General features: G+C 45.1%; 1 protein-coding gene across 1 annotated transcript in view; it reads right to left on the minus strand.

Annotated features, from left to right (window-relative positions):
• GRAMD1C (GRAM domain containing 1C) overlaps positions 1-5,910 on the minus strand; it is an 88,294-nt gene extending 82,384 nt beyond the window's left edge. Inside the window, exons 1-2 of the mRNA XM_055316302.1 lie at positions 5,879-5,910; positions 95-244 (exon numbers count right to left, since the gene is read on the minus strand). Coding sequence (XP_055172277.1) covers positions 95-244; positions 5,879-5,905 — 177 coding nt within the window. The 5' untranslated portion in view covers positions 5,906-5,910. The remainder of the gene's footprint in view (positions 1-94; positions 245-5,878) is intronic.
• Positions 5,911-13,501: the final 7,591 nt, after the last annotated feature.

Consider the following 13,501-nt stretch of genomic DNA (forward strand, 5'->3'; position numbering starts at 1 on the left):
ATGAGACAACGTAAGTATTATATGAATTGCTATAAATTTGAAGAAAATTTGGATTAAAGATTAAAATTAACATATAAGAAGTAAAAAATATTACCCAAAAGCCCCAGTCACTGCTCCAGTTATGTAAATTCGGCCCCTGTTTTTTTGCTGACACTATATTATTTTCATCCACAGCTGGGCTAGGATTCTCCTCTATCTCTTCCTGTGGCTCAGTGGCAAAGCTTGAATCTCCTTCATTTATTACCTGGAAACAAATATAAACGATTTAAATTACTTACTGAGAAATGCTCATTTTAAAAAGAAGAGTTAGTGTTCAAAATAGATAAATTAACTTGAAAGCAATATTTAAGCTTTTAGGAAACAGTAATTAATATGTTTTTTCTCCTACAGTTCATATATTCATATATGAGACACATTTTCTCCAACTAGTAGTACTTGTTAGGTAGTTTAGTTGGGACTGGGGATTCAAAAATGAATAAAACAAAGTTTTTAGCCTCCAGAAGTTCCTAGTCACTAGAGGAACAATTAAACAGCAAAAAACCAGTAACAGGAGTGACATTAGTTCAATCTCTTTGGACAGTCATTTGCAATACCTAGAAAGGTTTAAAATGAGTATAAACTATAACTCTGTGTACATGGAGTTAACAATGTTTGGAATACTAAGAAAGTGGAAACAACTTTACCAACCATTTGTGAGAAGTTGGTAAATTAACTCTGATTTACACAAACAATGGAGTTAAAAACAAATGAATCAGGCATAGGCCCCAAATCTAAGGAGCATTCTGGGGAAAGAGGATGCCCAATGGGTGGTCACTCATGAAAGACAGTTACTGCAGAGTTTAAAAAAAGAGAGAGAGAGAGAAAAAAAAGAGAGAGAGAGAGAGAAAAGAGGAGAAGGGAAGGAAGCAGCCATTATGAGAACACATAGAGCTCACCAGGCCCCTTAAACACCCCTGTTGTTTCCTGCTGTTGCCCTGCTGCTGTTGCCACCGATGCCTCACTTATAGCAAAAACCCTGATCCTCAGGGTTACAGAGGAAAGCCCCCATGGCACTCAAGTGGCACAGCGAGGGAATAATCCAAACTCAACTTAAGCTCAGGATTTTTAAATTCCATGAAGTCACCATATGCCCCTAAACCTGGTGATACTGAGTTGAGACTTTCTGAAGGATGACATTTATAATCATGAAATGGTAGAGAGGACTCCTTCCACTTGAAGTATATTCACTCACCATCAAAAAGGAGAGAAAAAGAGACAAACAAAGCAAAAACCTAAGAGAGAAAAAAGAAACAAAACAAAACAAAAAGAAACTGGGAGGGAAGTCTACAATTTGGCCCAGATGGAAATCGAAAACTTGTTAAAATAATTTATACCACAAAAGATAAAGATTGGCTTTTGTATCTTTACAGCACAGGTTTTTTATTAACTGCAACAGCTGCTGAAATGCATCAGGTGGCATATCTTCATGGCTTTAATCAATACTGGGCTCAAACTAGTTACACCTGCAGATCCCACGAAAAGATCCCACTAAATTTAAACAAGGCACTTCCTACAATTTTAAGGGAATTACTCAACATAAAATGGACCATAAATAGATATGCCTCACTTTAACCATCAGAAGTACTGCCTTGACTAAATTCTCCCTGGTAACAGAGTACAGTACACATCACCCTAAAATATCCCATATTGGCAATGGTTGCTCTGGCCCAACAAAAAATTTAAATAGAGTCTTTGGAGCTTACAAATGGCTTTTTAAAAGTGGAACGCCATGGACCACCCTCCCACTCCCCGCCCCCATCCCCAATTAAATAGTAAATACAACTCAATATAACATAAAACAGGCAGGGCCTTTGAGGTTTGGGTGTTATTATATAAAACCTAATTAGTGAAAGAGTGATTATCTCTACTGCTTCTCTATTTAACAGCCTAATGTGGCCTGTTAAAGTTGGAAAAATGAATGGTGCCTCACAGTTGATTACTGTCCCCTTGATGCTGTGCTCCTACCCATGAAGGTCCCTATCCCCTATACTATCGAAATTATTGACTCTATCCAATCAGAAACTGGTAAATATTTGTTATTATAAATTTGGCTAATACTCTGTTTAATGTGTCTTACAATAACCTCTAAGTACACTTTGCCTCCCCCTCTAGTAGGACACAATATACCTTTACCTAGGCTAGCCACAGGATGCATCAAAAGGCTTGCTTTCACATGCAACCTTTACAGGCAATATTGTAATTGTATCCATTTTTCTCCAGGAGCACAAGTATGACATTACAATGATTACCTCCTCCTCCGAAGACATTCTTCTGACATAGCCATCCAAGACTTACAAATATGCACAAAGGAGTTCACGAAAAGTAGATGGACCATTGCCCCAAATATAGCTTAAGGACTGCCACCTTAGTTAAATCCCTGAAAATTATTTGGTAAACCAGGGGCCACTCTACCCATGACAATGCCAAGAAAACTACTATTGACCCTCTCAGCATCCACAACATTAAAACAAGCCCAACATTTATTAGGCATTTTGGGGGTCTAGAGCAACTATTCCTCATTTACAAATTTTACTTACGCCTATTTACACTGTTACTTCCAAATGAGTAACATTCATGCTGAATGAGGACCTGTCTCAAAAAAGATACTAAAATTTGTCAAAATTATAACAGACACTCCCATTAGTGCTATTCCCCTCCCCCCAAACACACACACACACAGAATCCTTCACCATAGAGACTTTTGCAGCGTCTTTCCATGACTCCTGCATCTCTGGACCACCCATAGTGGCCATAAGTTGTCCAGAGGCTTCTGGTGCAAGAAAATAGCTCCCTAGACCTACACTATTTGCCATTAGTTACAGCATAAAAGACTCTCATGGAAATAGAGTATCTACAAGCCCTGAGCCTGTGATCCTCCATACCCAGCTGTTCGTGCCTTGGGTCCTAGAACCAGTACTTTGCAGCTCAGCACGACTACCCAAGCCTCCTTGCTACAGGATAAAACCAACTCTCGGCCACATAGCACATCTCACCTGAAGAAGGACATGCTCTCCCTTGTCCTCATTCTTTCATTCTTTTGTCAGTGTCATGGTGCCGGACGAAGGCACCATTCTTCTGAACCCCTTGAAAACCTGAGTGACTTGGGTTCAACTAAGTGAACTGCAATCAGAGTTTGTACATTTCAAACTCCCATTTGAAGTCTGATGGACAAATGTGCTGTTCAGTGGAAAGCATCACCACAATTATACACAACAGAGTTTGGTTATTTATTGCTTTTCATCCCTTAACCAAGATGTCCCTGATAAAGCTAGGGCCCAAGGGTCAGCACAACTGGCTGAACTTCCTACAGTCAACACTGAACGCTTGGGCCAACAATTGTCTCCATCTGCACATTTTTACAGACTCTTGGAGCATTGCCTAGGAGCTGCACCCCTTGGGGTAAAGAACTCTGGGAACCTCTTGTTTCACAGATATTCAAAATATAAATCAAGATCACATGTCTCTACATATACCAAAGCCATAATAAAAGGCCTCACCCAACACCCTTTATCCCTGTTAGAGTTCCAGACATTACTAACAATGACCAAGGCACTCATTTTATTTCTCAAAATATGCCTTTGGGCTCTTGAACAAGGCAATCAATGGAACTTTCATCATTCTACTGAGTGCAGGCTACCGGCTTCATAGAGAGCCATGATGGCTCACTTACACAAGTTCAAAAACTAAACGAAAAATAGTACAATTCCATCATTAGCTGAACATCTTATATAAGGAGTCCCATTCAATTTTGTTATGTTTAGCTGCTGACAGCTATTACGCCCCCCCCCCTTCTTCCTCTTGGTTCCCTCAAATGGGCAAGCTGGTAAGAAAGCATCTTTGGTGTGGGTAAGAGAGTCAAACCAGGAAAGCCTCAGTCCACACACAGGAACTCTCACCCTGGCCTCAATAAAAACCCAGATCTAACTTCCTTTCCTTGCCCTTTTAAGTCGTTTAGGATCTGCTTTTAAGTCATTTAGGTCCTGCTCTTCCCTTTTCATTATGTAAGGATATAATAAGCCATTATGTGTAAGTCATAAGCCTTTTCATGTACTCACGGGATGTGTGTGTGTGTGTGTGTGTGTGTGTGTGTGATCATTCTATATCCAGATCAAGTTCTTGGGTGGGGGAAGGTTCAGTCTGGCTTCATAGAGTCCCTGCAACAGAATCCAAGCTCTCTAACTTTTAATTGTGTGACCTTGGCAGTCTGTCTAAATCTCTTTTCTCCACTCTACAGTAGGCGTGATCACTCAACTCAGGGAGGACAGGGATCATGTCTCTGTTGCTCACCATCTTATCTCAACACCCAGGGCCAGCCAGCCACAGGGGTGGAAAAAAAAAATAACTGTTTGGGTTCACTCATCCCTATCATGCCTATTTCATAGTCCTGTTTTGAGAATGCACTGAAATAGTGCGTCCATTCGTGCAACAATTCTTTTTTTTAAAGATTTTTTATTTATTTATTAGAGACACAGAGAGGGAGAGAGGCAGAGACACGGGCAGAGGGAGAAGCAGGCTCCATGCAGGGAGCCCGACGTGGGACTCGATCCCGAGTCTCCAGGGTCACGCCCCGGGCTGGAGGCAGGCGCTAAACCGCTGGGCCAGCCGGGCTGCCCTGCAATCCTTTGAATGCCTCTACAGTTTTGTTTTTGTTTTTTTTGTAAACTGTAAAATGCCTCTCACATAAAACGTATCCCACGGGCTGCAAGCCTCTAAAAGGCAAATGCACACCCACGACCAAGGTGAAAGGCACGAGCATCGTGTTGAGAAACGCAGGCCCTCCCGAGGACTCCTCCGCTCGTCCCTCCCTCCGTCCATCAGCTCAGGCGGGAACAGCGAGGAGCACACGCAGCCGAGCCCCACGCCTGGCTGACAGCCCAGCGCTGCGAGCTCCGCACCCGCGGGCGGGGAGGAGGCGGCCCGGGAGGCGGCGGGGCCCGGGAGGCGGCGGGACCCCGCCACTGCAAGCCCGCAGCCCCGCCCCCGCCCCGCCCACACCCAGCCCCGCCCACAGCCCTCCCCGCCCACAGCCCCGCCCACCACCCGCCCCTCCCTGCCCACAGCCCCTGCAGCCCCGCCCACACCCAAACCCGCAACCCCGCCCCAGCCCCGCCCACAGCCCCGCCCACTCCCCGCCCTCGCTCCACAGCCCCGCCCCGCCCACAGCCCCGCCCACACCCAGCCCCCGCCCCAGCCCTGCAGCCCCGCCCACACCCAACCCCGCAACCCCGCCCACAGCCCCGCCCCTCCCCGCCCTCGCTCCACAGCCCCGCCCCGCCCACAGCCCCGCCCACACCCAGCCCCCGCCCCAGCCCTGCAGCCCCGCCCACACCCAACCCCGCAACCCCGCCCACAGCCCGCCCCGCCCCGCCCTCGCTCCACAGCCCGCCCGCCCACACCCAGCCCCCGCCCCAGCCCTGCAGCCCCGCCCACACCCAACCCGCGCAACCCCGCCCCAGCCCCGCCCACACCCAGCCCCCCCGCCCACAGCCCTACAGCCCCGCCCACACCCAACCCCGCCCCCGCCCACAGCCCTGCAGCACCGCCCACACCCAACCCCGCAACCCCGCCCCAGCCCCGCCCCACCCGCCCCGCCCCGCCCGCAGCCCCGCCCACAACACTGCAGCCCCGCCCACAGCCCCGCCCTCGCCCGCCGCCCGCGGGCAGCTCTGGGGGCCGTTTCCTCGCTAACAACTTTCCAAAGGGCTCCCGGGGGCACCACGGAAACGGCCGGGGGGACGACTCGTCACGCCGTGCGAGGGCGCAGAGCTCGCTCGCGCAGAGGGCCGCCCGGCGCGGTCACCGCCAGGGAGCCTGCCGCCCGGAGAGGAGCGCCGCTTACCTGGCGGGCCGGCGGGGCGCCCTCCATCGCGGCTCCCTCCGCCGCAGCGCAACTGCGCACGCGCGCCCCGCGCCCCCTGCGGGCCCCCCCCCCCCGCGCGCCCCCCCCCCGCGCGCCCCCGCCGCCGCCGGACCGCCGAGGCCACCTGTGCTCCTGCCGCCGCGCCTCGCGCCCCCTGGCGGCAGCTGCGTTAGGCTACCTCGCAGGCGGGCGAGTTCGCTCGCTGGCCCGGGGCCCCTGGCGTCCTTACCTGCCTGCCCCCCAACCTCAGCCTCCGGTGCCCGTGCTGAAGTGGCTTCGCGGTACAGGTCGCCCCTCCTAAAGCATCCCCTCGCCCTCTGCTCTCCGCACTGCACACTCCGCCCCGGCGTGCAAGGGAGTGGAGCGCTCGGCAGTCGGGGTCCTTCAGATACGGGCCTGGAGCTGCTGATTAAAAGCTGTTGAGGGGATGAGCGCTGGGTGTTAGATGTTGGCAGATTGAACTCCAATAAAAATTTTTTTAAATAAACAAACAAACAAACAAACAAATAAATAAAGATAGATAGATAAATTTGCTATTTAAAAAAAAGCTGTTAAGTGGGGCAGCCCGGGTGGCTCAGCGCTTTAGCGCCGCCTTCAGCCCAGGGCGTGATCCTACAGACCCGGGATCGAGTCCCACGTCGGGCTCCCTGCATGGAGCCTGCTTCTCCCTGTGCCTGTCTCTGCCTCTCTCTCTCTCTCTCTCTCTCTCTGTCTCTCATTAATAAATAAAAACCTTTAAAAAAAAAAGAAAAGAAACCTGTTGAATGTTGCAGATCCAGGTCCCCTCCCTCCCAAAAAAGAGCCATGAAAGACATTCGGAAGCAACTGAAGAAGATTGAATGTGAAATATATATATGAAACTTCAGGTTATGGAAGAAGTAACAATTTGTGGATAAAGTTATTGATACTCATTTATGACTAATACTTTGTGGTTATGTTGTAGAACGTCTTCATTATTAAAAAAAATTCATGCTCGGGTATTTAGGAGTGACATGTCATGATGCCTACAACTTGATTTCAAATGCTTCAACGAATACAGATGCAATAAGCTGATGTGACCCCCACAAATTCATATGTTGACACATAATTCCCTTCCACCATATACAGACACTGTAAGAATACTGCAGCCTGGGAAGAGGATGTGGGTTCTCACCAAACACAAAATCTGCAGGTGTCTCAATCCTGAACTTCCCAGACTCCAGAACTGTGAGAAATGTTTGTTGTTTAAGCCACCTAACCTATGGTATTGTTTGTCCTAACATCCTAAATAAACTAAGACTATACATAAGGAGAAAGAGAGCAAAATGTTAATAATTATTCCATCTATGTGGAGGGTATACCACTATTCAGTTATTTTTTGTCTATTTCTGTATGTTCGAAAATGATCGTAATGTGAAGTTGAAGAGGGAGAGTCAAATCCACTTCCACAAAAGGTCACATGCTGCATATATTTTTAAAATGTATTACATGTTAAAGAATAATTACCTAATAAGAAAATCAGAAATGATATACTCTTGTCTTTGTCCTGCAAAACTTAGCATAAGTTGTATTCTCTTTCAACGCTGTATATAAGAATAGGCTGAATCAAAAATGCCTATTTTTCTAATTGAAGTTGTGCCAAGAAATCTACGTTGGATTGAAAGAATTTAATGTTGCTAATATTTGAAAAATAATGACTAAAAAAAGAATAAGGAAACTCTAAGTACTGATTATGGGATGATCTACAAAATATATTATAAGAACAAAACTACATATTATATCAAAAATGCATGCTATGAATCTAACCAGGAGAAAACATCAGACAAATTTAAATTGAGGGACATTCTACAAATAATTGGCTTGAATTCTTCAGAAATATCAAGCTCCTATTGCTCCATATTAAAGATGAAAGACATATGGCAACTAAATGCAGTGTATGATCTTAGATTGGATCCTGAGCCAGGATTTTATTTTCTTTTATTATTATTTGCTGTAAAGGACATTATTGGGACAACTGGAAAACTTTGAACAAAGTCTACAGATTAGATGATAGTATTTATTCAATACTAATTTCCATTTTTTTTAAAGATTTTATTTATTCATGATGGTCACACAGAGAGAGACAAAGAGGCAGAGACACAGGCAGAGGGAGAAGCAGGCTCCATGCACCGGGAGCCCGACGTGGGACTCGATCCCGGGTCTCCAGGATCGCGCCCCGGGCCAAAGGCAGGCGCCAAACCGCTGCGCCACCCAGGGATCCCCTAATTTCCATTTTTAATAATTATACTATAGTGAAAATGTCCTTGCTCAAGGAAATGTAGTGCTATATATTTATTTGTGTTTGAGCCATGTATTTAGGTTTAACTCACTCTCAAATGATTCAAAAAAATCATGTGCAGAGAGAGAGAATAATTAAACAAATAAAGCAAACACAGAATTGTTAATAATCGGAGAATGTGGGCAGCCCCGGTGGCTCAGCGGTTTAGCGCCTGCCTTTGGCCCAGGGCGCGATCCTGGAGTCCAGGGGTTGAATCCCACGTCGGGCTCCCTGCATGGAGCCTGCTTCTCCCTCTGCCTGTGTCTCTGCTCTCCTCTCTCTCTCTCTCTCTATCATAAATAAAAAAAATTAAAAAAAATTAAGAATAAATAAATAAAATCTTAAAAAAAATAATCGGAGAATGTAAGTCAAGGGTATAAGGGAAACCTTTGTACTATTCTTCAACTTTCCTTACTTCATAAAATTAAAAACTAACCTGTCAAAAATAAAGTGAAACCAACCTGCACAGGTGTGTGTTTCTCTGCATTTGCACAAGTGCAAGCACAGAAATGGCTGAGTTGGTTTTATTTATTTATTTATTTATTTATTTATTTATTTATTTATTTATTTAAAGATTTTACTTATTTATTCATGAGAAGCAGAGACACAGGCAGAGGGAGAAGCAGGCCCCATGCAGGGAGCCCAATGTGGGACTCGATCCCGGGACTCCAGGATCATGCCCTGAGCCGAAGGCAGACGCTCAACCACTGAGCCACCCAGGGATCCCTGAGTTGGTTTTAGAGTTGATTTTTACCAGGTGAATATGCTAAAGCAAGGGGGAGCAGAGATGAGTGTACATGTATGCGAGACAGTAATGATTGTCCTTGGAATCTAAACTGGGTAAGAGGCAAAGCAAAGTTATGAGTAAGAAAGATAAGTGAAAAAAATATTAGGATTAAAGGCTGATTAGTTGGGGTTGAAAGATAACTGGTACTAGACAGCTACAATTAAACGAGTTGTCAGCTGTATGTAAACAGTGTCACAAAAAGCTCATTCTGTTTCTCGCCTGGCAAAATCCATATACATTTGGATAAGTACATTAATTTTTTTAAGTTTTTATTTAAATTCCACTTAGTTAACATACACTGTAATATAATTTCAAGTGTACAATATAGTGATTCAACCCTTCATATAACACCTGGTGCTCATCATAACACTGGATAAGAACATTATTTTTTTTCGGATTATATTTATTTACTTGGGACAGAGACAGAGATTGAGTGCACACAAGTGGGGGGGAGGTAGGAGGAGGAGAGAGAGAGATACAAACTCCCCGCTGAGCAGGCACCTGAGCAGGGAGCCTGATGTGGGGCTCAATCCCAGGATCCCAAGATCATGATCTGAGCCGAAGTCAGATGCTTAACCGGCTGAGCCACCCAGGAGCCCCAGAACATTAAATTAAAAAAAAAATTTAGAGGTGATGAGTTAGAAAAAATAGGAAATAGTGCTTGTAATTGAGATTATGGACAAACTGCAGTTATAATGATAAATTCTCTGCTATAAGCCTCAGAGTGGGTTGTTGCCTAGAGTAGACAAAATGATGGGGGCGAGGTCAAGGAACTCAGAAGCCAGGGATTGGAGATATAATCTTAGTGGAAATTGAAATCACCAAGTGCTATGGTCTGAATGTGTCCCCCCAAAAATCTGTGTGTTGAATCAATCCTAAACCCTAAAGGTGATGGTAGCAGGAGATGGGAACTTTGGAAGGCTCTGCTCTCATGAATGGAATCAGTACTCTTATCAAGGAGACTTCCAAGAGCTCTTTCCCCTTCCACCCTGTAAGGATCCAGAGAGAGGGTGCCAGGGATAAACCAGGAAGAGGGTGTCACCAAAGCACAACTAAGCCAGCACCTTGATCCTGGACTTTTCCAGCCTCCAGAAAGATGAGAAGTAAATTTCTGTTGTTTATAAGCCACCGAGCCTGTAATATTTTGTTATAACAACCCAAAAGGACTAAGACACCAAGTATAAAAGCAACTGCATAAAGGAAAGTGACCGTGAGCGAGGAAAAAATATCTTCAATAAAAAAAAACGAACATGAATGAATTGGTACACAATTACAATAAAGAGAGGTAGTCTGTGACATTGTTTTCTATTTAAAAAAAATTTTTTTAATCTATTTATGAGAGACACAGAGGCAGAGACATAGGCAGAGGGAGAAGCAGGCTCCCCACAGGCCCCACAGGGAGCCTGATGCAGGACTCAATCCCAGGATCCTAGGATCACAACCTGAGCCAAAGGCAGACGCTCAACCACTGAACCACCAGGTTCCCCTGTGGCATTATTTTCGGACATGAAATTTGAAGCTTGGGTTTTAGGGAAGAGTGAAGCATAGGAGTCTGGAAGTAACAGGAGAAAATCATGTCAATCACTTTCTCTGGTCTCAGTCATGTTCCAGTTACCTACTATGCTGCATGACACATCACCTAAAACCCTAGTGGCTGAAAACAGCAATAACTATTCATTATCTCACGTTTTCTGTGGGTCTAGGATTTGGGAGCAGCTTAGTTGGGCAGTTCTGGATCACAGTCTCTCTGAGGTTGCCCTCAGTAGCCACGTGGCATCAAAAGGTCTGGTTGAAACTGGAGGATCCACTTTCAAGGCGTCTCATTTGCATGACCAGCAATGCTGGCTGTTGTTTTGGGGCTTCTGTTCCTCTCTGCAGGGGACTCTCCAAGAGGCTGCTAGAGCTCTCATAGCGTGGCAGGGCTCTGACCATGTTGATGCAAAAGACCAAGCCAAAAGTTGCAATGCCTTTCATGACCTAGCCTTGGGTGGGTGTCACATACACCACCTTCTTTTGGGTTAAAGGGTCATGTCTGATTCACTATGGGAAGAGACCTTGTAGTCTACAAGGCATGACTCCTGGAAGGCAGGCTCATTGTGGGCCTTCTGGGAGTCAAGCTCCTACAAGTGGTGTGACAGTGTGGGAGGAAAAAGAGCCACCGCTGGAGAGGACAAGTGTCCTCAGGGGAAAACTAAGTTTCAGTCACAGCAAAGTGAGGTTCTAGAGAATTTTCAGGAAAAATAAAAAAATCCACCTCTGAGAATTTAGAATATAGGGGATTTTGTTAATGATTGATCTTGAATTCCACAGCCACCACGAAGGAATTTGAGAGTTGGGGATGGAGCAGGTCGGGGAGACAGCAAGAGGATGGATAGAGCTGCATGGTAATGAGAGTTTGGGGGTGGAGGGAGCTGGAAACCTTGGGTGTCTTGTACTGACTGACATAAGTAAAATTATAAGACTAACCTGATTAGTCTTTTTTTTTTTTTAACCAGATTAGTCTTGATGGCTATATTAGTCTCCAGAGAAACAGAATATATATATATATATATATATATATATATATATATATATATATATATAATAAAACCATTTATATATATATTATATATATAATAAAACCATTTATATATATAAATTATATATATATATATATAATTTATATATATATAAAACCAACTACACAATTTGCTTTCTGCAGCCTGGAGATCCAGGAAAGCTGGCAGTACAGTTCTGAGAATATGAGAGCCAACAGTATAATCGCAGTCCAAGAGCAGAAGACTGAAGTTTCAGCTCAAGCATTCAAGCAGAGAAAGCAAATTTTCCCTTTCTCTGACTTTTGTTCTATTGGCCAGGCCAAAAAGAAAAAAAAGAAAAAAGAAAAGAAAGAAACAAAGAAAAGAGAAAGTGAAAAAAGAAAGTAGCTACTTTTCGCCCCTTTGCTAAATGAAATTTTCCTGAATTATAACTCTTGCACTTATATTTTATTATTAGGATTTTAAGGAATTTACAGATTTCATTCTTTCAATTGTTTCAGATGTTTAGTATTACTGACTTGAGCACAGATCCTTGGAAAAAATACCACTCTTAGTTTCGATCATTTTTTTCTAGAGCTGCTAACCCATAAATAGTGAGTCAATGTATCTGTACATACGTATCGAATTTTGTTTCTTCCTGAAATCCACCAAAACCCCAGTAAGAAGAATTATGGACAGATAGGGAGAATAGGAGAGGACACCAGGGCAAGGAATTTTCATAAGTAAGAAAGCAGTGGAACAAAGGGTAAATGATTTATATAACGGAGAAAGCCAGGGGCGCCTGGGTGGCTCAGCGGTTGAGGGTCTGCCTTTGGCTCAGGTCCTGATCGAGTCCCACACCGGGCTCCCTGCATGGAGCCTGCTTCTTCTCTGCCTGTGTCTCTGCCTTTCTCTGTGCGTCTCTCATGAATAAGTAAATAAAATCTTTAAAAACAAAAAATGAGAAAGCCAAGTCCTCAACCGATAATTGGGGAACACTGAGGACCAACCTAACTTACACCTCAAAATCCTGAAAAGCCTTGGGAATTGGTAACACCAAAGTACCCCTAGAACTGGTAATAAATAAGAGGGGGAGGAGGAGTAGAATAGTAACTAAAATAAGGAGGACTAGGGTGAAGGCTGTTTGAGAAGCAGTTCGGTTCCTAGGTCATCTCTGTACCTCCAGGCTGCTGGGCAACTTTGTGATTGCAAATGTCTCAAACAAATTTGCCACCCTACCTGAGAAAGAAGCTTCTGGAGAGGCTGCCCACTAAGAAACCAGTAAAGACAAAATGTGGGATACAAAAAAACTAGAAATGGAATGAGAAGAGTGTTGAGGAGACTCCCCAAGAGGAGACTGAAGGCAGATCCCAGAATGACAGCAGGGGCCCCGATGCAGAAGGCAACCAGTTCATACCCGGGCCCTGAAGCTCAAGAGACGACCGGGCTGGCACTGGCATCCGAGAATCCTTGTTGTCATTTGCCGCCACCTTCTTCCTCCTCCTTTCCTTCTTCTTCTTTGTCTTCGTCTTCTTCTTCTTCCTCTACTTTTTTCACTGTGGACAAAATCCCCTCACAGGCCACGCTCGGGTTCTTTTCTGTACTTAGCTTGCAAAGGACCTATTCTCCAAGCTCTGCTGCTTCGCTCCACAGGTTTCTACTTTGACTTTCTCTTGAGGACTGGAAGGAGCAGAACACAGAGAGCACTCCTTTCTCAATGACCATACCTTTAAAAAAAAAAAGAGAGATTTTATTCATTTATTTGAGAGAGAGAGCACACATGCATGGAGAGGTGGGGAGGAGCAGAGAGGGAGAAGAAGGCTCCCTGTTGAGCAGGGATCCCAGCCTCAGTGGTGAGACTGGATCCCAGGACCCTGAGATCATGACACTTAACCCAACCGAGCCACACAGGCACCCCTCTCCGGCCATACTTTTGCTAAATGACTGGTATCTAGTCCAAGGGCCCAAACTATGGTAAGCCCTACACTCGCCAGGATGCCAGG

The sequence above is a fragment of the Nyctereutes procyonoides genome, unplaced genomic scaffold (assembly GCF_905146905.1).
Source record: "Nyctereutes procyonoides isolate TBG_1078 unplaced genomic scaffold, NYPRO_anot_genome, whole genome shotgun sequence".
Lineage (NCBI taxonomy): Eukaryota > Metazoa > Chordata > Mammalia > Carnivora > Canidae > Nyctereutes > Nyctereutes procyonoides.